At 42.2% G+C, this 26,101-nt stretch overlaps 1 protein-coding gene across 2 annotated transcripts in view; it reads right to left on the bottom strand.

The window, feature by feature from the left end:
• Window positions 1-2,431: 2,431 nt before the first annotated feature.
• LOC144721047 (kinesin heavy chain-like) overlaps window positions 2,432-26,101 on the bottom strand; it is a 42,433-nt gene continuing 18,763 nt past the window's right edge. Inside the window, exons 18-26 of one of the 2 annotated variants that reach the window (XM_078598352.1) lie at window positions 25,511-25,587; window positions 24,380-24,489; window positions 22,117-22,218; window positions 21,711-21,771; window positions 21,105-21,176; window positions 19,980-20,084; window positions 4,512-4,770; window positions 3,036-3,184; window positions 2,432-2,705 (exon numbers count right to left, since the gene is read on the bottom strand). In XM_078598352.1, the coding sequence (XP_078454478.1) occupies window positions 3,036-3,184; window positions 4,512-4,770; window positions 19,980-20,084; window positions 21,105-21,176; window positions 21,711-21,771; window positions 22,117-22,218; window positions 24,380-24,489; window positions 25,511-25,587 (935 nt within the window). In that variant the 3' untranslated portion in view covers window positions 2,432-2,705. The remainder of the gene's footprint in view (window positions 2,706-3,035; window positions 3,185-4,511; window positions 4,771-19,979; window positions 20,085-21,104; window positions 21,177-21,710; window positions 21,772-22,116; window positions 22,219-24,379; window positions 24,490-25,510; window positions 25,588-26,101) is intronic. The other variant, XM_078598353.1, reaches the window with a different exon arrangement.

Here is a 26,101-nt window from a genome sequence, read left to right as displayed (position 1 = left end):
TTGTTAACGAGTAGCTTGAATTTCAGTGACTAAATTAGCAAACCAAAAAGTGTAAAGTTAAACGCATCATAATAAACAAAAGCATGCACAAGCCAAAATGGTATGTTTCGCTCTGAAATAAGTGTATTATTAAGACCTAGTGCTATTGGCACACCTTGCTGCTTCATAACGCATACTGTAAATCAAGATAAGCCACGATGGGTTACAGAAATATAAATTTGCCAAAACGCAGGCACACTTAAGCCGTCATCTACAATCAACCTGTTCCACACACAGCTCTTGACCAATCAACTGATGTAGAACAAGACTGGGGGCCACCAAGTGGATAACAGACAGTCATCAGCACGTACGTCGATGCCTGGCCATGGGCAACTCCCAAGACTTGCAGGTGTCGCTTCAGAAATTGGGTCATGGAAAATAGAACACAACTGCGACATAGGCAAGTGCAGCCATGTGCAATCCAACTTCAACAATTTCCAGCCCAAATAGGTTTGTAAAATTGTCAGTGACAAACTAAACATGTCTTTGCGTACACATGTTCCGGAGAGCGAGTGGAGTGTTGAGTACTGAACCAAATTTGGCAGCAGAATGAGTACCTTTGCACCTGCACAGGTTAGCATGAGAAATAATCATATCACACATCAAGATTCACACCGTTTCCCATATTTATACAAATATTAACAAGAGGTTTTATGCAACTTCAGTAGTTCTCAAGTGTCATTCCTTGTGTCGTTGCAAGTTTTCCATGCTTATGAAATGTCCACTCATGTCAATTACACAACGCACACTAGAAGAGGATGTTGATAGGTTTTCATGAACATATCATTGAGAAAAGGGTGCAAATCATGTTTTGAGAACCACAAAGAGTAGAGAAAGCTAAAATGCCACCCGTATGTGCCAGTTAGTTCATTCTATTATCTTAGGGGTGATAAAAATGCTAAAGCTCAGTGATACACATCTGGGCGATCAGCCAATGGCTGCATCTGAAGCAAGAGCAATATACGAGCATGAATACATAGGTTGACGTTGCTTCTTCAGTAAACTTATACATATAACACTAAATAAAAATAACAGCTTTTAACACCGTCACAGGAAAATATTGACATGTTACCCAATGTGCCTTCTTCAGGAATGAGGCTTGCAGAAAGTCTTAATTTTGTTAGGCGAGGTTGAGTGGTGTCAAACGGTACTCACTGGAGTGAATTTTTAATAAAACGTATTCTATAAGTTACTATGTGGCTTGGCAGACAGAAGTGACTGAATGCAGAGGCAAGACTCATTAAGGCTCTGAAACTAAACGCATTGGGATCTCAATGCAAGACTGGACCTCCGCTGGCTGAATAATTTATGGCTTTAAAGAAGAACAGAGGTTTTGTGTAAACCAATAATCAATCTATGCATGGGTGTTAACGTGCTGCAGTCATACATGTGTGTGGTTTCATGACCCATGTAAGTAAACTTATCCGAATTTTTTTTCAATAATTAGCATTCCACAGCCCCATGGCAAGCACGTAGGAACACAGGGTATACTTGCAATGCAGGCTTTGTGGTCTTTAAAAGGATTACTAATTCTGTTTAAACAATCACATTTGGCCCACGACAAGGATGTCCAAAGTGAAGACACATTACAAATCAGTCAATCTGCATATTAACTTCTTGAATGCATACCAAAAAAAATCAATGCTGATGAGTCATCAGACCCCAGTGTGTCTTATCTGACGCCCACCACCCCGGACCAAACTTCTCCTACCAAAATAAAGCCTCTCTGTAAAACTCAATATTTTCCCCAAGACAGCCGGTCAACCAAAACGTGGATATATCTTCATGTCTAGGCATGGTATAAAAACCCGTTATTTTTAATTATTGTTATTGTATGAAAGGACATAACCATTGGTTAGGAATTTATTTAAAGTGATTTAAATGCAGGTCACCAAAGAGCAGATCTTGTTGCACTTTGTTGTTTTAATTGACAAAATGTAAAGCATTCGTGTTTGTAATTATAAATATACGCATATACACATTAAATGTACTATATTTAGCTTATATAGTAACCATCATGTATTAAGTGATGTTGTTTCTTTAGTCATTTTAAATGGCCCGTTTCAAGTTTGCACCTTTACAACTGAGGGAATTAACACATACATTAAGAATTAAGTATTACATTATAATCGTTTAAACGAGTTTTATTAATAGTGGCGATAGTGTATGTATAATGTGCTTTAAAATGCAGCCTGCATGCTATACAGCAACAGTGAGCTGAGCCAATCCCAAAATATGCCATTTAGTAGGCAAAAAGAGTGAGTTTAAAGCATCATATGTTTCCACAAACTTCCACACATTCACAAACCAAAACAAAAAGAAAACATGACGAAAATCTATACAAATGAAAGACAATTTCAAAATAAACCACGCACAGGAGAACAACCGTTGAAAAATCCAGAAACTCAGTTCATTGACAAGAAAGTATCTTGGCTACAGAGCCGGGGGGGGGGACTATTTTACAAAGATTAACTGGGCTGAGCCAAATGATACCTGTTGAGTTTGGGCACATAATTGGCGCGCTATAACCAATATAACAAAATAAACAGGCACACTTCAGAGTTGAAAAACACATCTGCCCTAAACTCCCGAGGAATGGTAGTGTAGTCTCAATGCATACAGCTTTTCAAGCTCCAAATATTCAGTAGCACTTCCTTGGGAACACACTGCACAACAATAGAAACACGCACAAAGCATACATATTAGACAACATGCATGACAAAACATTACTACCATGTGGAATACACCATTACAGTAGCTTTAATTGCATTGGTGGTTTGTAGGTAATTGTCTAAAATGCTGGGTTATATTCAAAGTTGAGATTGTGAGGGATGGTGCACGTAAATATATGGAAGAGTTATTTAAGCCTCTCTATAATTTGGTGCCACCATGATGCCTCACTATATAAGCAGGTCTTGAGAAGCAGCAAGAGTTGGTCCTGCCTAGGTTATTATTGAGCTACAAGAGACAAAATACAGAAGACATGAGTGACATACTTATGCATTCTCCTGACGGGCAGAAGACTGTCCACCTCCTCGGATACCCACGGGCTGATTAATAGGAAAGGCAGGCCCTCCACCTCCCCGGATGGCTGTCTGGTGGGTCGGAGATGACACCGACTGCTGCCCAGGGCGGATTGGCTTGGCTGAAAGAACCACAGGCCGTTACTAAACAACACACGGGTTCACAGACCAGCAGCGTTTGTGGCAGTCAGCATTGCCAGTGGTTCTCAACCTGGTTTGGTATGGCACCCCCACAATCAAAGACCACTCTGTCCCCAACTTCACACCCTCCCGGAAGTAGTTTTATTTTAAAGTCTTAGGCTGAACAACAACAAAATGCAGAACTTTAGTCAAGTCTTGGTCTGTGGATGTAAATTAGAATCATCACAGAAAGCAATAAAAAATGGAATCCACTCTGAGATATTAAATGTTGGATGAGTTAGTATTTATCATTGTCAAGTTGTAGTCCCGTAAGTGTCAAGGTCAGTTATACAATTAAAGACTTAATGTATTGTTTCATTTACCTTCTGCAGAATTACCCCGTGTGCACTATATAACTGATTTTCCTTACTCTCGTTGTATATTCATTTAGTTCATAGCATCCTATTCCTACTTATCGTAATTTAAAACCATTACAATATCATAACTTCAGAAATGGGTGAAGTTCAACATTGTTACAGATACAAAGTGCAACGTATTTGTTTTAGGGGGGTAAGAGCACAATGCAGCTATTTGTGGTTATGAAAACAGGTTAAAATAGATTTTCCATTCGGCAAATTTCCTATTTTTGTCAAACCGAAAGCACACAATATGCTTCTTTGTAATATAAAATATATAAATAAGCCAATATTTTTTTCTATGGACAGTAAAAATATGTTATAACCACTGTTATTCAAATGTAATCTCTTCTCTGCAAATATGGAACTGAAGTAATTTATTCTAGGCACTGCACCTCTAGTTGTCCCATCGGTTGGTTCATGATGCGTTGGTTCCTCCCCCAACCCACCCCTTTCCCCCACCACTACCATGATGTGCATTCCACACCCTTCATTCCGACCAGTTAAATTCGTCTCTTCATAGTCACGCTTCGGTCTTTGGTGGTTAGTCATCGTCAAGCTCGATAATTTTCATCCACCCCACAGTCGCCAGTGACCGAAATAAAACAAATGACGATGATTTTCATCACTAACTTAGCGGGAAAATACGACACTGCAGCACACTCACCGCACATTCTGAATATTGACTTTAAAGGTGCAGAGCAGGAAGAAAAAAAACACTTGTGAAAGTGCAAAAGACACGAACGGGTAAAACAGCAGCAAAACAAAAGCATGACATTTCGATTTAAAGCTTTCGTGACTGCAGGGATTCATCTTCTTGGTTCTTTCGGTAAAGTCACGTGACTTTACCGAAAGAACCAAGAAGAAAAAAGCATGACACTTTGCTTCCCCCACGCACGTGGGACGTACGCACCGATCTGCGGGGTGTGTCCACGGCGGACGTTGTTGCGGTTGCGCACGGCCTCCTTGATGCGGTCGACCTCGTTCTGGTAGCGCCGGCGATCCTTCATGGCATTCTCCTTGGCCTCCTTGAGCGCCGTCTCCAGAGCCTTGACGCGCTCCGCTGTGGCGCGCAGGCGCTTCTCAAGCTTTGGCAGCTCGCAGCGCAGATCGGCGTTGTCGCGCACCAGCTGGGGAACAGAGGATGGAAGGGGCAGGGGGTGGATGGTGGCCTGGCATGGTCAGGTGGCGGGCGAACTTAGCGAAATATATGTTGCCAGCTACACTCGCACTAACTGCTCAAACGCCGTCAGTACCCAAACACTGCCTGAAAACGAGAATTAGCCGTGAGAAATTAAATTTAAAGCCACATCCATTGATATGGCACTAGAGACGGATCGAGTTACTCGGAAACTACAGGAAAATTAAACAAATGTGGATTATACTGTTGTGAATGTTTATAACTTAACCTGTTAAGTGCCCAGGCTTGTTCACAAAGATAAAGATTAACATCACAGAACTGTTGCGCTTCTTTAGGAGATTATTATTATGGTAAAGTCACGTAGGTATTTCATTTTATACCTACGTGACTTTACCGAAAGAACCAAAGAGTATGGATTCCTTGCAGTCACGAAAGCTTCAAATCAAGATTATTATTATTCTGCTCGTTTACACAGAAAAGCTGCAGCATGACTCTTTCTTCACGAGGGTCCTGCCAAAATGTACCAGTTGGTGGCGATGGTTGCTATGCAAAAGGTTCAAATTCTACGTTTAAGAAGCCACCAGCTATGGCTTAGAGTACAGGGTTGTGCTCAGTCATTGAGTATTTTTTGGTCTTAACATGGTCACTGATGAATAAATAAATTATTAATATTGAATTATATTCTCAACGAAACCTCACATTTCTCATAGTCATTTGTGAATGTCGATTTGGTGAATACAGAACAAGATGCCCATTAAGTTATCTAGGAATGAAATGTTAATTTAACGGGACATCCATTTGCATTACATTTTTACGTTTTGATTCTAAATGATGAAAACACACGACACAGATGTGACTCGTAAAATGTTAAAGAACTCTGGAAGCAGTGACAGAAATCTACCCAATAACTGCCTGACAAAACATAACTCTGAAATACTCACGTCTTAAAATCAAGATACAATGTTACAAATCTCCAGGAACTGTAAAATGTAAGCAGGATATATTTCACCGAAATGTTATTCACTGCAGCCCATCATCATAAAACAAAGACTTCAACAAACCCATGCATGCCCTCAGCACAGGTGATTTAAACCTGCACCAGTTTTCACGCCATAAGCATTTTTAGAAAAAGGCACCTTTGCACATCTGTTTTCAATCCAAACAAAAATAAACATCCTAGTTTACGTGCAAAGCTGAGACGAAAAACTACGTGTTGTTCAGTCACACCATCACATCAACGTTTTGAGTACTCCGTCTGAAATTTACTAGGAAAGTTCCTGCTCCATAACATCAGACATCCACCGCTAAACTCCTGGCTGGCGTGAACTCTGTTGCACCTTTTAAACCATCAACATGACAGAGGCTGGAGAGCCATGCTGGCAATGGATGGCGAGAGACTGCATGGCATGCGCCCAAGCAGTTCCGTGAAAAGGGCACACCACTGAATACCTTGTTACGCCATAATGACATCTGATGCACGTGGGGATCGTAGAGAATAACATTGAAAACGCGCAGATATATGATGAGAGGGTAATTCCCCACTTTAGAAACTGATGAATGTGCGGTCAAAAGCTAAATAGAACAAAAAGCAGTAAATAATAGAGCAGTTAGGAAATTGAGTTCATTCCAAACAAAAGATGCTATGAATATTTTGCATGGATAAATGTTAATCTGATGCATGGTTTAAGCTAGTTGGATAGAATAGATGCCATGCTGAGACAGCTTTGTTGGTAAACACAACCTCAAACCACAAAATGATACGATTAAATATTCTGTTTGTATATAGTCCTTGTGGTCATCTTAAAATATGTAATACTGTGTGCTGGTCAGGAATAATGTAGCCGTTAGAATGAAAACAACAATATTTTACAATTTCCGGAGATTCCCAAAAGAGTCAGACTGTATGCCGATATCTTTTGAAACAGCCACTGTTTTATCAGCAATGGAAAGTTGGTGGGATGCATTTTAATGGCCACTGAATAGTAAGAATATATGAGAAAAAATACAAGACATGTCCCTCACTATGTTGAATTTGACAACATTTCCATTGTGTCAACATCAACACCAATGGCCACTCCCTGTTATCAACAACATAGGAGAAACCCACAATATCCAAGGTTAATTCTCCAGATTTTCAAAACACCTTGTATAACATGAAACGTTTGGGTGGAAAAATAATCACTACAAAATGAATCACAATGTATTTAAAGCCTCGGCTCAAGTTTATTCTTTAAAGTAAGTAATAAAATAAATGGCCAGGAATAGTTTCATTATGTTGCTGTGGAACCTTTAAGTGCACAGCTTCTTTCTAAAGCCAAGCGAGATTATAAAGAGAGGTCACAGCTTGATGTTGACTATGGCTGGGATTGACATTTGAAATTTCATTAGTTTTGCACCATCTGTGAAGTGCCCCTGTTGTATCCTAACCCTTCTTCCAAACTTGATATTTTTATATATTATCATCATTGATATATAATGAATAAAAACACCCCAAAAAGCAGCAAACTGCAAAACACCAGGTGTTGTTAAGTAATGAACTGGAGGAGGGCTAGGATGACAGAATTTGCAACCTTGCTTCAAGGAAGGAGGGGGCCTGATGAACGGGCATATGTCACCCGTGCAGGCGGCAGAGACAGTGGGAGAGTCAGCCAGACATAATTAAGGCAAAAAGCCAACCATCCTGCATGGTTTTAAGGAATTAAATTATTAAATCCAGGGTGAGTGGTCAAATGAAGTGGGTCAGCAACGCTGTGTGCACAGGGGAGGGAGCTGATTAACAACCCTGCGCGTCTGAACGTGAGGGGGCCTTTGACCTGAAATTAAGAATAACACTCCCAGAGCAGAAGGTTGGATGACCACAGTGAGACGAATAAGAGCGTTGTATATCAAGGATGCAGACTCAGCTGAATAACAAGGCTGCGGAGGTTACCAGGAGTTCGCGTTCGCCTAGTTAAGTCGAAAAGCTCAAGTATTCTGTATTGCTCTTAAAGTAACATTAAAGTCAGAATTTAACAACAGGGTAGGCTAAAGTTATTGATATTCACACCCACTCCAATTAAACCAGGCCACAAGTTACGCCTACTGAACCATCACCATCATTAAGTCAATATGAAATGTTATTTCCATACTTTAAAATACAACTCGACCCAAAGCATATGACAATCAGAACCTTCCTAAGTCAAAATTGAATCGCACCCAGACAGGAGCGAATAGTCGATATAAGGTTGAAGAGGGAAGGAAATTAAGAGCACGGCGAACTGCAAACGTAAGCGAAAAGCCGGGAACAACACACAGCCAGCAACAGCGAGTCGGGCTTCGACAGGCCATAAAGTAGGAATGACAACTCCCGGGGTCAGGGGACATCAGAAAAAGCAAGCAGACAAAAACCAGAACTGACTCCAAGGTTCAACCGCCCTCACCTACAAGGAGTGACGGAAATTAATGAGGCCTTGAGTTAACGGCGTCAGCTGGACAGCAACAACACCGGCGAGCAGAGACAGAGTGAGGCAAAGACTGCCAGGCTATGAAATACAACTTCATGTCAGTGAAGCCTGACCAACAAGTTAAGTTAATGACATCACAATACATAATATCGTACATAACATCAATGTTAACGCTATTCACCGTCAACTATATTCCGCTTATATAACCATGCAGACACCAAGGAATACGAATTCCTAGGATCAAGAAACTTACCCCTTAACCTAAGATATCGGAAATAAATTAATAATAATAAGCCTATGCATGAAAGACAAAAGTAAAACTTATGAAAAGCCAGGATAGCGGGATAAATCACCACCAGGTCGAAATAAAATACATAATTAAAGAGCGATGTTAAACCCAGGGTCGGAGAGAAAGGGAGATCCCGGCCGTCTTTGTATCCCCGCAGCGCGGGATGGGAGTGTGTATGTGCTCGGGGAGGCACCTCCACTTGGGCCAAGCACCACGATGGGAAACGACACACCTTAGGCTACATACAGAATCATAACTGGGAAATGGTAAGGGACAAGTGTTAATTTAAAACTTTTTAACCATGTCTTTGTGTGCTGTGAGGATCGGAGGGAGTGTGCCCCTCCCTCCAGGTCGTGCAACACGGACAGAGGTGCCTGTGAGACGGTTTGTAACGTCTGTGTTTTGGTTCATGAAGGAGGCCAGACAAGAGATAATATTGCACCCAGACAGAGAGACGACTTCGAGGCAATTTGTAACATCTGATTGTTTGCTCATGGATTTTATGGAGGGAGTATGACAACGGAAAATGCCGTGGGTGATACACACAAGGACACACGGACGTACGGACACACACATGAACACACCTACACACGGACAGATCCTGACACAGTAAATCAAAAGAAAACCCCGCCTTGTGGGCAGGACCCAAAGGGATTTTTCGGCATAAAAGAAAGGACTCTGAGCATTGGAAACCAGTTGGACCAGGAGAGTCAACTCATCACGAGGGCGACCAACGGGTCGACTCATGAGCGAGCTCGACCGGAAGGGTCGGCTCGACTCATCAGCCGAGTTCGACCAAGAGGGTCGAACTCACCAGCCGAGCTGCGACTAACGGGTCGGCTCGACTCTTCAGCTTCTGGGACTCAGCCGAGTTCAGACGGCTCTCGGGGCTCGACTCAAGCAGCTCCCCGTCTCCTCTGCAGGCGGGCAAGACCCGCTTGACAGCTCAACCTGCCGCGTCAGAGGCCCCTGCTGGCAGCCAGGGTCGCGGTTGGAGACGAGAGGACGACTGTGTGCTGCGAGCGAGCTGCGGGCGCCACCTACCGACCGGGTTCCGAACTACGACAGCGTATCAACAGGCATCCAACCAATTCCCCACGGCGACAGAGGAGCGACTAATACGTATGACGCGCACCGCCCCCTCACCACACGACCACCAGGCGTTGTTTGACATAAAGAACCGACTCCGAACACTGACTATTGAAGACAACTCTTACCACTCAAACCCACTCGAACCCATAAGCCATCCGTGGCTGTGAAGAAAAACTCGAGACCGAGTGATGGCCATCCGTCATTTATAAGAGTATTATCTTTAATATTTAGTGGACTGTACTCTTAATCGCATAAATTCCCAACAGATCCATCAATACGAATTGATTCTTGGCACCTCCTTCCGCCGAGCCACTCTGTTGTCAGATAACCTGCGATGTATCTGTTGAGATTGGTGCCTTTAAGAATAATAACTGTTTTGATTGTGTTTATCGCCGTATAATCTTTCAAGCATCTTTCATTCATTAACGTTAAGGTTTTCTTAGCATAGTATTTGCATGTTTTAACGACTCTCTCTCTCACTAACAACCATCGCGTTACGCGGGATCCATGTGCCGTTGTCAAGTGAAATCAGACAATCATTGATGATACTGTATTGATGCCGTGTTGACGTTCCGGGATTGAGAGTTCGCATACTATATCATAGTTGAGGTTGAATTAGTAATAAATTGATTAATACAGAAGTGGTTGTGTGATTCTTTCCTGAACTATGCATAAGATCTGCTTCTGCGTTGAGATCTGAACTTGGTGACCTTAATAAACACACTAACACATACTCAGTAAATGTTAAAGCGATAACGGGGCGAACCGGGGACCTAAATAAGCGAGAATGAGACGAACCTAGACAACGATGCCGAGTTAATCTAAGTTAATCTTGTATACTTACACCACACCTGCATAACTGCATACGATTAATTGCCTTATTCCGATCGATAACCCACCCTCGTCACCGAGGCGGGGTCTGGTTATCATAACGACTTGCATTATCATAATTACACCCACTCGCATAATTACTACAATTACCTCTCGAATTGGCATAATTAAATGTGCGTAATTACATGGATTAAAGTATGTCCGGATAATTACACCTTTGGCCAAATTTCGATTGATTATTATTATTTTCACTGAATATTCATAACCCACATATACAACATAATAATTTCACCCACGCACGCATACAACACATCAAAATTTTCACACCCAACATATACAACATAATGGGGGCTCGTCCGGGATTTCTCGCAGACAGTTTATGCATGAATTCAGGAACGAATCACTGTTGTGTTAATCAAAGTGTTGTGGACTGACGTTGCCTTGTGATTGTAAACGGGCGTAAAACAAAACAAAACGCGCTCTGAAGGGAAATACCAGAGTAGCAGAGTATAACAAAGACAGCTGGGCTGAAATTATTTGCTCGAGTTGAACTGACGCATCCTGTGATACAATTGTGTATAAGTACTCTGAAAAGGAATGTCAAAGTAACTCCTGCCACTTGAGATGATAGGATTAAGAATAATTTTTGAATGGGTGACGGGGTACGGGGAGCTCGTATTAAAACGTACCGACCAATCTGTTACAAAGCAGTACAGTCAGAGAGACATATGGGGAGGGAGCTGTATCGATAACACGAACACACCTCGGGGGAAACTAATTGACTGGATAAAATGTAACAAAGGCGAACACGATGCAAAAACTACAGGAAAGGCAGGACAGGACTCATTCCTCCTCACACAGGCATACAGACAGGGATGGTGGAATAAAGGGAAATTTGGAAAGGAAACGGGAGATAAATCGTCTCTAATAAACGAGGAAAAATGTCCTCACACCATCGTAAGGGAGGAGAAATCAGGGCTCGCGACACCAGCGGAACTCACAGACGTGGATCCACAGAATAAATATGGAAGTAACATTAAATCACACTCATTCGAGAGAAGGGATGGAGAGATACATATGCAAACAAAAACATGTGAGATTGACAACTTCACAGATAGAGGGAAGCAAAATGTTAAAGTAAAGTTGACGGGACGTGCTCCGCTAAGGGCAGAGGCAAAAACTGAAGGGAAATGGCAACACGAGCGACACGGCACTGGGCACGCACACAGAAAATGCACACCGCTTAATCACGCCCCACACAGAACAGATAAAAGTGACAGATTGCCTGATGATAACTTGTTTGATGATGACGCTGACGGCGACCAACTTTCGGAATACCTATTCACCAGTAAAACCCTTAAATTGATGGACAAGGCTCTAGTCAGAATTCCCGATTTTGACCCCCACAATAAGTCCATGGATATCCACACACATATCGCGACAGTGGAAGAGGAGGCAATGATTAGAGGGCTGATGAGACGGGATGAAAAAGCGAGTTTGTTGAAACGAAGCTTAAATAAAGATTCTATTACATGGGTAAAGTCACTACCACACAAGGTTAGAAATGATTTTAAACAACTGAGCCTGGCAGTGATTCGGAAGTTTGGAGAATATTCGACACTCACTGAGGGGTTTTATGCTGTAAAATCGATGACCCAGGGCATGGACCAAGATCCACGTGACTACCTCGTACAATTTAAAAGAGCGTATTACGCAGGCGATGTGAATCAATACCACGAAGGAGATAAAATGTTCAAAATTATGTTTTTTGAATCCTTGAGCCCAGAGATTACAGAAAGGGTGAGAATGGTTGTGAATCCAGAAACCGCATCCTTACGCCGCATAGAGAGCAAGGCGTACATGGCATGGTTATACAGAGCTAAGAATCATAATTCGGATCCAGAACACAGGGAGAGGGATAAGGAACCCAGCCTCTCAGAGAGGAATAAAAATCACCGAGCAGTCCCACAATGCAGGACGGAGCAAACACGCACGCACACATGGCAAAATAACCCAGAGAGAGGTTGGCACGAGGATGAGAGCGGCACAAAGCCGGACATTCAGAGGAATCGCAGGAGGGGGAGGTTCGGAACAGAACCATATCAACACCCCATCCCACGACACACACGAGGCCAAAATTACGCACAGAGATGGCGAGATAACCATCCAGCGGGAAGGTGTTACACAGACCGCGGAGGTATGGATGCGAACATTCAGAGTAATCGCAGGATGGGAGGTCAAACACAATCGATCCAATTCCGACCAATTCCTCCACCGGCTATACCAGGAGGGAATAGAGGAATAACACAGAATGCGGTCCAAAGACATGATGAACTACCCACAGTGAGCGCGAGCAAGCGGCCAACACGCGTCCCACCTGTCGAGGTATTAAACCCGAAGCTCAATGAGGAATACAGGCAGGCAGCAAGTCACAGGGCGGGCAGAAACGTGGACAGTACTCCCGTAAATGACGCGCGGATTGAATACAAGGACAGGGTTGCATTGAAGCGTGATCGGACAGTACAAAAACCGACAGCAGGGACACGCCCTGAGGAGCGCAGGCATGAGCCTTTGAATGGAAAATATCCAAGGGAAACCAAAATTTATGTGGATCGGAGTGCTAAAATGGAGACGAATGTCTATGACGTATCGGGAATGGTGTTGGAATCCAACACACTCGTAAAAACAAAGAGGGCAACATTACGAGGGACAGAATTAAATCGACACACTGACTCGGCAAATGTGCATGTAATCGCAGAGAGAGCGAATGCCAGTGATGACGGAGTACAGAAGTTGGTTGTGTGCGCGAATTCCGATTATGTGCAGCACAATTTTACACCACACACTCCCACGACGCGAGAGAGTGAGAGGGGAAATTACAAAAACGAACCGGAAAACCGTGATCGAATGATCAAAGTGATAAGTGGTAAACCAGACACTCAGAACTTGGTAAAAAGATTGCCAGGATGTAACAGGAGGGAATTAACGCAAAAATGCGTTCGAAACCGCTACATAGCGTTTCCCAGGATTTAACAAAAACAAAAAATTAATATCCGTCGGAGTTATGAGGGATGAGAACCATGTAACCGGTGATATCGATGTTAAAGTTTTGTGGTATTTTTTTTTTGCTTATTTCAAATGTAACCTTGTTAAGATTGTGATACATGCGCGCGCTTTGGAAGGAATGCGTTATGGATTAGTACCGATGTTTAACGTGGTGTTTTATTTTTTGTTTGCTTATTTCAAAGTAACCATGTTACGATGGTGATACATATGCGCGCGTCGTAAGAAATAACCGCCGAGAGTGAGGGTGGCTTATAGATTCATAACACAAAAAAGGGGCATTTACTTGGTTTGGAAATTCGCCAGTGGCCAAATCGACCCCTGATAATTTTCAAACGGGCGGATTGTTGTGTCTATTTTTTTTTTATTAAGAACAATTCAAAAAAATATAATAATTTTTTTTAATTTTTATATATATATACCTTTTTTAATTAATTAATGAAAACAACTCACTTCTCCTCACAAGAACACCAGGAATCCATGAAACATGGAGGGCGGTTAAAGTGTTGAGAGTTCAGTCACAAAGAGGTCATGGACATCCAAATGGACAAAAGATGTATGGACTAGCCTCCCAAGACATCTAGAGATACAGATAAGGGCAGAATAAATAACGGTTGAAACTTCGCGTTTCTTAACGTTTTCCGTACCGAGAAGTAGAAACTTAACAAAGATAATTAACCAACAAACAATAATATTTTTTTTTTCTATTATTATATGTTTCCTACCTACACGACCTTCCAAAAAAAATAAAAAATAAAGAATACGAATTCCAGGAAGCTTAAGTGCATAGTACACTTAACCTTAGGACATAAAAAAATTAACTCAGAATAAAACACCAATCTCTGGGGAACTAAACTAATGGGCATATCACACTACGATAATATGTAACATGTTTTCCAGGAAATGGCAGCCCTCCTGCTCACGCTCCTGCTAACGTACCTTGCCAAGCTAGAAGGGAGCCAAGGCCTGATGATGCCACCCAAGAATAACCGTAGAAACTATATTTTTAACGATATCTCCTATAACACGTAGTCAATAGAATAATTTCTCCCTCCCTTATCGTGTTACCTTCCTTTAGAATTTTTTTTTTTTTCCTCCTCTCTCTTGTCACATATAACCATGTTAAGTTGTGACACGTACGCGCGCGTTGTAAGGAAATAGCAGCAAAACTTGAGGACAATCGATGGTTCATGATGGAAGAAGGGTATACATTTTTTTAAAAATAACCCGTGGCCATTTGACCACTGGCCATTTTTAAAAGGGCGGAATGTTGTATCCTAACCCTTCTTCCAAACTTGATATTTTTATATATTATCATCATTGATATATAATGAATAAAAACACCCCAAAAAGCAGCAAACTGCAAAACACCAGGTGTTGTTAAGTAATGAACTGGAGGAGGGCTAGGATGACAGAATTTGCAACCTTGCTTCAAGGAAGGAGGGGGCCTGATGAACGGGCATATGTCACCCGTGCAGGCGGCAGAGACAGTGGGAGAGTCAGCCAGACATAATTAAGGCAAAAAGCCAACCATCCTGCATGGTTTTAAGGAATTAAATTATTAAATCCAGGGTGAGTGGTCAAATGAAGTGGGTCAGCAACGCTGTGTGCACAGGGGAGGGAGCTGATTAACAACCCTGCGCGTCTGAACGTGAGGGGGCCTTTGACCTGAAATTAAGAATAACACTCCCAGAGCAGAAGGTTGGATGACCACAGTGAGACGAATAAGAGCGTTGTATATCAAGGATGCAGACTCAGCTGAATAACAAGGCTGCGGAGGTTACCAGGAGTTCGCGTTCGCCTAGTTAAGTCGAAAAGCTCAAGTATTCTGTATTGCTCTTAAAGTAACATTAAAGTCAGAATTTAACAACAGGGTAGGCTAAAGTTATTGATATTCACACCCACTCCAATTAAACCAGGCCACAAGTTACGCCTACTGAACCATCACCATCATTAAGTCAATATGAAATGTTATTTCCATACTTTAAAATACAACTCGACCCAAAGCATATGACAATCAGAACCTTCCTAAGTCAAAATTGAATCGCACCCAGACAGGAGCGAATAGTCGATATAAGGTTGAAGAGGGAAGGAAATTAAGAGCACGGCGAACTGCAAACGTAAGCGAAAAGCCGGGAACAACACACAGCCAGCAACAGCGAGTCGGGCTTCGACAGGCCATAAAGTAGGAATGACAACTCCCGGGGTCAGGGGACATCAGAAAAAGCAAGCAGACAAAAACCAGAACTGACTCCAAGGTTCAACCGCCCTCACCTACAAGGAGTGACGGAAATTAATGAGGCCTTGAGTTAACGGCGTCAGCTGGACAGCAACAACACCGGCGAGCAGAGACAGAGTGAGGCAAAGACTGCCAGGCTATGAAATACAACTTCATGTCAGTGAAGCCTGACCAACAAGTTAAGTTAATGACATCACAATACATAATATCGTACATAACATCAATGTTAACGCTATTCACCGTCAACTATATTCCGCTTATATAACCATGCAGACACCAAGGAATACGAATTCCTAGGATCAAGAAACTTACCCCTTAACCTAAGATATCGGAAATAAATTAATAATAATAAGCCTATGCATGAAAGACAAAAGTAAAACTTATGAAAAGCCAGGATAGCGGGATAAATCACCACCAGGTCGAAATAAAATACATAATTAAAGAGCGATGTTAAACCCAGGGTCGGAGAGAAAGGGAGATCCCGGCCGTCTTTGTATCCCCGCAGCGCGGGATGGGAGTGTGTATGTGCTCGGGGAGGCACCTCCACTTGGGCCAAGCACCACGATGGGAAACGACACACCTTAGGCTACATACAGAATCATAACTGGGAAATGGTAAGGGACAAGTGTTAATTTAAAACTTTTTAACCATGTCTTTGTGTGCTGTGAGGATCGGAGGGAGTGTGCCCCTCCCTCCAGGTCGTGCAACACGGACAGAGGTGCCTGTGAGACGGTTTGTAACGTCTGTGTTTTGGTTCATGAAGGAGGCCAGACAAGAGATAATATTGCACCCAGACAGAGAGACGACTTCGAGGCAATTTGTAACATCTGATTGTTTGCTCATGGATTTTATGGAGGGAGTATGACAACGGAAAATGCCGTGGGTGATACACACAAGGACACACGGACGTACGGACACACACATGAACACACCTACACACGGACAGATCCTGACACAGTAAATCAAAAGAAAACCCCGCCTTGTGGGCAGGACCCAAAGGGATTTTTCGGCATAAAAGAAAGGACTCTGAGCATTGGAAACCAGTTGGACCAGGAGAGTCAACTCATCACGAGGGCGACCAACGGGTCGACTCATGAGCGAGCTCGACCGGAAGGGTCGGCTCGACTCATCAGCCGAGTTCGACCAAGAGGGTCGAACTCACCAGCCGAGCTGCGACTAACGGGTCGGCTCGACTCTTCAGCTTCTGGGACTCAGCCGAGTTCAGACGGCTCTCGGGGCTCGACTCAAGCAGCTCCCCGTCTCCTCTGCAGGCGGGCAAGACCCGCTTGACAGCTCAACCTGCCGCGTCAGAGGCCCCTGCTGGCAGCCAGGGTCGCGGTTGGAGACGAGAGGACGACTGTGTGCTGCGAGCGAGCTGCGGGCGCCACCTACCGACCGGGTTCCGAACTACGACAGCGTATCAACAGGCATCCAACCAATTCCCCACGGCGACAGAGGAGCGACTAATACGTATGACGCGCACCGCCCCCTCACCACACGACCACCAGGCGTTGTTTGACATAAAGAACCGACTCCGAACACTGACTATTGAAGACAACTCTTACCACTCAAACCCACTCGAACCCATAAGCCATCCGTGGCTGTGAAGAAAAACTCGAGACCGAGTGATGGCCATCCGTCATTTATAAGAGTATTATCTTTAATATTTAGTGGACTGTACTCTTAATCGCATAAATTCCCAACAGATCCATCAATACGAATTGATTCTTGGCACCTCCTTCCGCCGAGCCACTCTGTTGTCAGATAACCTGCGATGTATCTGTTGAGATTGGTGCCTTTAAGAATAATAACTGTTTTGATTGTGTTTATCGCCGTATAATCTTTCAAGCATCTTTCATTCATTAACGTTAAGGTTTTCTTAGCATAGTATTTGCATGTTTTAACGACTCTCTCTCTCACTAACAACCATCGCGTTACGCGGGATCCATGTGCCGTTGTCAAGTGAAATCAGACAATCATTGATGATACTGTATTGATGCCGTGTTGACGTTCCGGGATTGAGAGTTCGCATACTATATCATAGTTGAGGTTGAATTAGTAATAAATTGATTAATACAGAAGTGGTTGTGTGATTCTTTCCTGAACTATGCATAAGATCTGCTTCTGCGTTGAGATCTGAACTTGGTGACCTTAATAAACACACTAACACATACTCAGTAAATGTTAAAGCGATAACGGGGCGAACCGGGGACCTAAATAAGCGAGAATGAGACGAACCTAGACAACGATGCCGAGTTAATCTAAGTTAATCTTGTATACTTACACCACACCTGCATAACTGCATACGATTAATTGCCTTATTCCGATCGATAACCCACCCTCGTCACCGAGGCGGGGTCTGGTTATCATAACGACTTGCATTATCATAATTACACCCACTCGCATAATTACTACAATTACCTCTCGAATTGGCATAATTAAATGTGCGTAATTACATGGATTAAAGTATGTCCGGATAATTACACCTTTGGCCAAATTTCGATTGATTATTATTATTTTCACTGAATATTCATAACCCACATATACAACATAATAATTTCACCCACGCACGCATACAACACATCAAAATTTTCACACCCAACATATACAACACCCCTTGTTGGCCAGTTGTTATTAATTCCCCGAGTGAAATGCAATTCCACCTTGGTCTGTCCAACACCAAGGTAACTTGCACAACCTTAGAATAATGCAAACACTGCCATCTGCAGCAGCTATATGTGTAACTGCAGACTTTTGCACTGCAGTTTCATGTGTCTCAAAAGGGCAAATATTGGGGTTGAATGGCAAGACGATTAATGCACACTTTAGTGTACTCTTTAGCACCTGTATTTTCGAATAGGAACTCATTAAAAAAATACTTGGCAACCTTGGTGCTATAAGCTGTAGTTTGGCCAAAGGCATTTGAGACTCAACAAAATAAACTCTGCTTAAAGGCAACTCAATGGAGTACCACATTTACCCACTTTTACAAACAAAAGCCTAACAAACCCTCCCAGCTTGCTGTTACTGACATTCCTGTCTGCAAAACATTTAATATTATATGCCAAGTAAGATTTACCTGCAGTTCCATAAACTGATGCCTCATCAAATTTTCCGAGGAATAGTGGATGGGCTACCATGGTTAAACACGTATATTTTAACTTAAAAACAGACACTTAAATATAAAGCAATAGCCTTAAATGACCACTGCAGAGTTTAAGAAGGTTGCGTATTATTGACTTTATTCTCTGATATCTCCGCCTAAGTGAGACGTTAAACGTCGCGATCCAAAGGGGAATTTTTGAGTCAGGGCCATTGACAATTATCACCAGCAATAGTTGTCAAAGCCTTTCCCCTTATGGACAACTATAGTTTTTTGTATCTAATCTGACCACAGCTCCACGTATGGGGCAACAGGGACAGCAACTTCCAATCATATTACAGAGATCACATGGCTGCCTGACTTCAAGTTCTCTTCATTTGAGAGATGGCAGCTTCCAGTCAGTACATGAGTGGATTCTGGACAGGTGATAGAACAAGCCTCTTCATTTTTCTACTTTTCTGGTAAGCTAAGCTTAAACACTTTCAAACAAGATGTTTCACTTTGACTTAAAACTTTCGTGACTGCAGGAATTCATATTCTATGGTTCTTTCGGTAAAGTCACGTAGATAGAAAACATAAAAAGTTAAGCGATTAAAACATCACGACGTTTCGATCGCAACACAAACGGTCGTCATCAAGAACAGGGAGGTTAGACTCTGAGGGCAAGCTGTTTATAAAGGTTTAAAGATGGGCGGGCAGCCCATCTCTGAACCTTTATAAACAGCTCTTTCATTGGTGTAGACCTACTGCCAGTGTCGGAGCTTTCTCCTACATTAACATTTGCTGCCCCGCCCATCTCTAAACCTTTATAAACAGCTTGCCCTCAGAGTCTAACCCCCCTGTCCCTGATGACGACCGCTTGTGTTGCTGCGATCGAAACGTCGTGATATTTTTAATCACTTGATTTATTTTTTATATCTACGTGACTTTACCGAAAGAACCATAGAATAAGATGTTTCACCTCCATATATTGCCCACGTGAAACATATTTTGTATTGACCGATTGACTGAGTAACTGAGTGGGCAGCAGCATAGAGGAATGACTCAATCCGTTCTGCCGTCCGCCAAGTTGATATAGTCACTCATGGTCTATGTTCTGCGAGTGATTATTGCTGGCAAGGATTTCTTAAAATTTACCATAGGGCCAAATGGCAAATCGTACACCAAAGTAAAGCCTTACCTGCTTGTGCACTTTGGTGAGTTGGTCGAGGTTGTTCTCAAGAAAAGAGATCTTCTGCTTCTGTGCAGCACTTCCACCAGCATCATCCACATCAATGTCAGCATTCTGAAAATGAACAACAACTCCAGTCACAAAACATGAGTAGTTACTGTGGGTGTAATTCATTCTATTAATGACCACAACCCTGGATGTACCAAATCTTTCCTTTCAAAGAAGCTAGGATTCATACACTGCATTAACACATGCCAAGCTGGTCCCTTTATTTTGCCAGAGCATCGTAAAAGAGATCTGCCACTCTCAAGAATGATTATAACAGAGGTAGGAACAACAGGTTCCACACTGCCCACCAGGGATTATTTGTCTGTCTGTCGTGCATATTTGTCTGTCGTGCACGAATGCGCTGTGCAACCAAGTTCCTAACTGCCCACTCCGAAGGAACGTGTTTTGTAAGGCAAACAGTTTTGTTCCCTCTCAGAGAAATAAAATGATTCAGCTGAACAGAAAACAACAGAAAGCAAGAAGGCAGCCCAAACCAGTGCCAACAATAATCTTGGGATGTTTGGCCAACGACATTAATGAGTGTTTTAACAGTTTACACCTTTCATTTTGGCTTGAGTGGTGCTCTGCCATTAAACAAATGAGACGTGTAGATGTTGTTCATAGGTGATATTGCCTTTCCTATTTTATAAATAGTGCCTCTCAGTCCCACAGGTTGCCAGTGCCAGTTTACTGGGTTTCGATTTTGCACCTGTTTGAGACCGAAATAAACCATTGCAATTTGGGTTATAGCTAAAACAAGTATGAATTATCTCCAAGCTCAAAATTTGCATCTGCATTGGAAACCCAACAAATTTAAATACCACATTCCTATGGCCATGACAAGATTATATACAGTATAACTGTTGATGGATATAAAATAGGTATAGAACTATTACTATGATTTTTTTTTACACAATTAGATTGGGCGAAACATAAAAGTAGACATTAAACGAATGGTATTTTATTACAATCTCTGTAATGCAAGGTAATCCGTGATATGTAAAAAAAAAACTAAATTTACATAGGACTTGTAACATTTTACAGTGAACTCTCAACTCACAGCTTGTGCTGCTTCATGCAACTCACCCGCTTGACCCTGGTCGCAAGGTCCATAACGAACAGCTTCCGCAGGTTGTGCAAGGTCTGCAGCTCCTTGGCCTGGGAACACACAAAAAATAATTATAGATGGGGTTGCAGTGATGCCGTTTGATGTCTTACTTTCAGAGATCATTAACATTGCATGAAGCTTACGGTTCATATTCAATGCTTCCGAATGGATTATTATAAAGTTCGGTGACAAGGGATATATTAAAAAAAGTGTGTAGTGAAGCCTCATGACAACATGTGTGGGGAATCTGTATTTTCATACTTGATATGGAAAACACTTTAATCCAAAATGAAATGACACTGCAGAATTCCTTAACTAAATAAATTATAATTTTACCTTTTATCAATAAGCTAAAGTCGAATACATATCTTGGCTCAATAGATTTTCATGTGTTTGGAATTGTGAATACATAAGCAATAAAAAAAAACTCTCAAAGACAATGCCATGCAAATTGCATCAAACAAACTGGCACGCATCACTCTGTCACATCTTAGCTAGCTATGACGTCACACAGTAAAAGCACATTATGGCAAACATATTGCAACTTTTATCAAACCACTTGATAATTACAGAGCACCACATACCACTGTCTCCTCTAGGCCTTTGAGGTCCTGCTTGGCTTGCTCACGTCGGTCGTGCATGATCCTGTACGGATGAAAAAGGTTGAACATCTGATTGACAAACAAATATTTTGGTGGCAAAACATTGGCTGACTTTTTGGCCGAAATGTTGCTGGTCATATAACTGAACGTCGATAAGCACGGCTTGTACAGATTCTTCATGTTCAGAACCAGATTATGGTGCCTAGTACCAGGGACACTACCGACAAATAAGTAAACATGATAGAGATGCATAAAACAAACCAAACTATTTCAAAATTTAATTATGCCTTTCACGGGCAGATTACCAATGGGTTAATAGGGCCCTGTTCATGACTCCCATACACTTTGCCGCGAGGGGTTCAGTGGCACGATGGATGGTTTTACTCACGTGAGTTCGTGCAGCTTGCGGCTCTTCTCCTGTTCGTCAGCTTTGAGCCGATCGTAGTCTTTACCCAGGCGCTCCTGCTCCAGCATGTAGCGCTGGTTGGTGCTGCAAATGCAAAGCACATGTAGGTCAGTGGCCTCCCTGCACACTGGTCCACAGCATTTCATTCAAGACAGTACTTATTCTAGTTTCAGGCTAAATTCCACAATTGCCATCATTGTGCCAGTGTATTTGCAATTGTTTAATCCAGCACTGGTCATTTGTCCAGTGCTAATGTGGCTCTATTAGAGCATATTTTAAGACAAATCAGCATTGCAATGCAACGTTGATCAATTTAAGTCAATTATTAGTTGCAGTTCTGTCACTATGTTTTCAGATTACACTGGTCATAAAACGTAAGTTTCAGTTCCAATTGTGCTTGGTTTTATGGTAAAATATAAACATATACCATTCTTTAACAATCCGTTTTCCTTATTTGTTGCAAAATGTACAGTCCCCGGTCTGTTCAGCAGATTATTTTCCTCCCAATTTTTATGCATCACGAACATTCATTGATAACCAGGCAACCTTCCAGTTACCAAATGTACCAAAACAAACGGGAGTTTAATCAGTATGCATTGATTTGCATTGCATCATTGATTAGAATTGGAGCGTGAAGTAGGGGACGTAGCTTACATGGGGGGAGGAGGTAACATTTTTTCACTCCAAGCGATGGTGAATCATGTAGGGCCATGAGGGTTTGCTCACTCCATTTGGTCACCAATACAATCATCGGCAATTCCAGGAATCCGAAAAAGCTATTTCTGTGACCTTACATATGTCAATATCAATCTGTCCTCACGTAACAAAGATGACCCTTCGGGGTTTAATTAAAAGGCAGGTTTCAAGGCTCATTAGCTTGCCGACAACACTGAAAATAGTTGTACGATGGTCCAGACAAATGTGCATAGCTCTTTCCACGGGAACATTTACAGGTGCCAATGATCCATAACCTACTCTTCTATAATATTCCAGATCTCGGCATACCATCTTGTAAATAACTAGCCAAAACCAACAATAAGGACAAAAAACATTATAAATTCGCACACAAGGTAAAAATAAACCATGATTTGTTTCTCCCGCAGGGAGATACATAAATGCATTGCGGGATAATATATTCAAATTGAGAGGACATGTCATTATTACAAAATTCATATATAAAGTTTGTGGTTTTACTGTCATAGGACAGCACCACAATGTTGGTTCGCAGAGTGATTGGCATGAGATGGACCGAGCAGAGCCTGCACGTGCGCATGCAAACACAATACAAATGGTAATAGTATGTACGGTTGGCTACGTACGGTGCAAAAGAAGTTCAATAACTACTTTTAGAAAACAAAGAAAATACATTCACAATAAGTGTTTTTAAGAACTGTGGGTCACTGCACATTGCCTAGATCAAACCGGACCTTATTGAAGGTTCTAATGACATTGTAAATGCCTTTGGCCAGGGGTCCCGCAACCAAAATAACGAGACATTTTTTTTTTATTCGATAAAAAAACTCAATATTTCAAGAGCCGCAATGCCTGCGAATACGAGAATGTTCTTGAAGAACCGCACGCGGCTCCAAGGCTGCGGGCTACCGAACCCTGTCTTAGGCTCTAACAACCCAAAGGAATAATTTTATTTTTTTATCTAGGATCCTAAAAAGTCGTGGGAGAAATGTCCGAAGCCATTTTGTGAGACAGGCTTGCGATCCTTTCCTTGGTGCTGTTCCATAACAGCAAATGATAAGTAATTCTAGATTTGAAGCTTTCGTGACTGCAAGGAATCATATTCTTAGGTTTTTTCGGTAAAGTCACGTAGGTAAAACATCAAAATTAATGAAAATAAAATAAAACAAAAATCACGACGTTTCGGAGGCAACACAAGTCTCCGTCATCAGGTGGGACCGTCACAGCCAGATTAGCTGCATCACTTGAAGGAAATGCATGTTGTGAATTCTTGTTTTATTTTATTTTGATTAATTTTGATGTTTTACCTACGTGACTTTACCGAAAAAACCTAAGAAAATGATAAGTATATACCATTGCAACCAACAACCGTAACTCTTTTACAAACCTTTCACACAACTGCCATATAATTCCACTGGAATTACTGGAGCAGGGTAAAACTGATGGAGCTTAGCATGGTATGTCTGCTCACAGAGTCCTGCCTGCACCAGAAAACATTCTCTGGTCAAACAAGTAGAGTGAAATGCAGGGATGGTAGCATGGGATTGCTCACTCTTTGAGTTCATCAATGACCTTCTGCTTGTCATCGATCTCATCCCGCAGGCGTGACAGCTGCTTCTGGTGAGCCTCGCGGTGCACAGACATCTGCTGCTCCAGCTCCTTCTACACATCGGGGCAGAAGGAAATGCATGTTGTGAATTCTTCAGCTCATTGCCATCAAGGAAAAATATTGTTGGTAAAGATTAGGAAACTGGTTCAGGTTGCTCAAGTTTGTGAATCAGCACACGGCTGTTTCATTGCTACATTGAATCCATTAAAAAAGCTACAAACAGAATCTGCCCAAAATGTACGTGCATTAGAACAGGAATCATATTCGATATTTCCAATCCCACTCTGGATAACACCTGCAGAATTCATGATTATTGTATGGGCAATTGCAACGTTAAAATCAGCCAGCTGGTAAATATATATGGCCAATGCCAAATGAGTAAAGAATAGGACCAATCCCACCTCAATTCTGGCGTGCAGTAAGACAAGAAGGGAGGAGACCATGGTGCCTGGCTGGCCTAGACTATACAAGGAGTAACTCAAAGCCTTGCATATACATGGGGCAGCTGCATGTATAAATAGCATTGGCTATAAAATTAGCTGCTCCGTGCATCCCAGCAGTGCATGGTCACGGGTAAGGACCATGCCTAGGCTGGCCTCCACTATGCCCTGCAGGCCCCTTGGGCCCTACCTTCTACCCCGACTCCCGTGCTGGGATTCATACAGCCCAACCCCCACCACAATCGCACAGTCCCCACAAGCTCACGAGACATTATAATCCCAGAAAGGAACAACAATCCATTCTTAATTTTGGAGCTTTCGTGACTGCAGGAATTATTCTTTGGTTCTTTCGGTTAAGTCACGTCTAAAGATAAAATAATAAATTAAATTATCTTTAGACGCGACTTAACCGAAAGAACCAAAGAAGAACAACAATCCAGGCTAGGAAGTGCGATAACTACCCAGGTCTAGTGCATATGGCTAACATTTAGTAAAACCAAGATTGTTAAAAGAACAGTTGGGTGGTACTCATTTCAGTTAGTGGCAGTAAAGCAGTGTTCATATTTCAGTTTGTATTCATCTAGAAATAAAACAGCATCATTGAGAAGGCACCTTCAAACCACAAAAGACTTGCCTGCATTTCGTTGGCATTTTGCAGCTTGTCGAGATGCTCCTTCTCTTTGTCCTCTAAACTCATTTCGTGCATTTTCTCTGTGCAAGGATTAACACAGCAGCATACGGGTCAAATTATACGCACAAGACAATTTCATCAGCACCTATACACACCAGTAACCTGGGATTTTCCCAGATTAATTATATTCATAAAGAGACTCACCTGTTATTTATGGTATACAGCAAAGAAGTCCGCTGGCCTGAAGATAAAATGCACTACGACTGTTACAACGTTTCACTAAGAAAAGCAGACAACAATGTATTAACGGGTTAGAACTATATCAAAATGTGTCCCCATAGACGTTTTAGTAATGGGCAGAAGTAATTAGTGGAAGAAGAACGTGGTGGAATGTCCATATTTGTACAGCCAGGATCAATCTGCAGCAGAACCACTGGTCAGTTCCCAACTGCCAGTGTGCATTTTACTGGTAATCAAACGCCAATTGGCCGAGTCACCCTTACCCTGGGATGACCTCACCACCTTGTGAGATAATTGCTCTTTGGAATGAGATAACCTGGTCATGATACTGAATTACATTACAAAGGCTCGCAC

This window comes from Lampetra planeri, chromosome 10 (genome assembly GCF_965212315.1).
Source record: "Lampetra planeri chromosome 10, kcLamPlan1.2.h2, whole genome shotgun sequence".
Taxonomy (NCBI): domain Eukaryota; kingdom Metazoa; phylum Chordata; class Hyperoartia; order Petromyzontiformes; family Petromyzontidae; genus Lampetra; species Lampetra planeri.
Note: the sequence above shows the minus strand (reverse complement) of the source record. Positions and strands in the feature narration are given on the sequence as shown.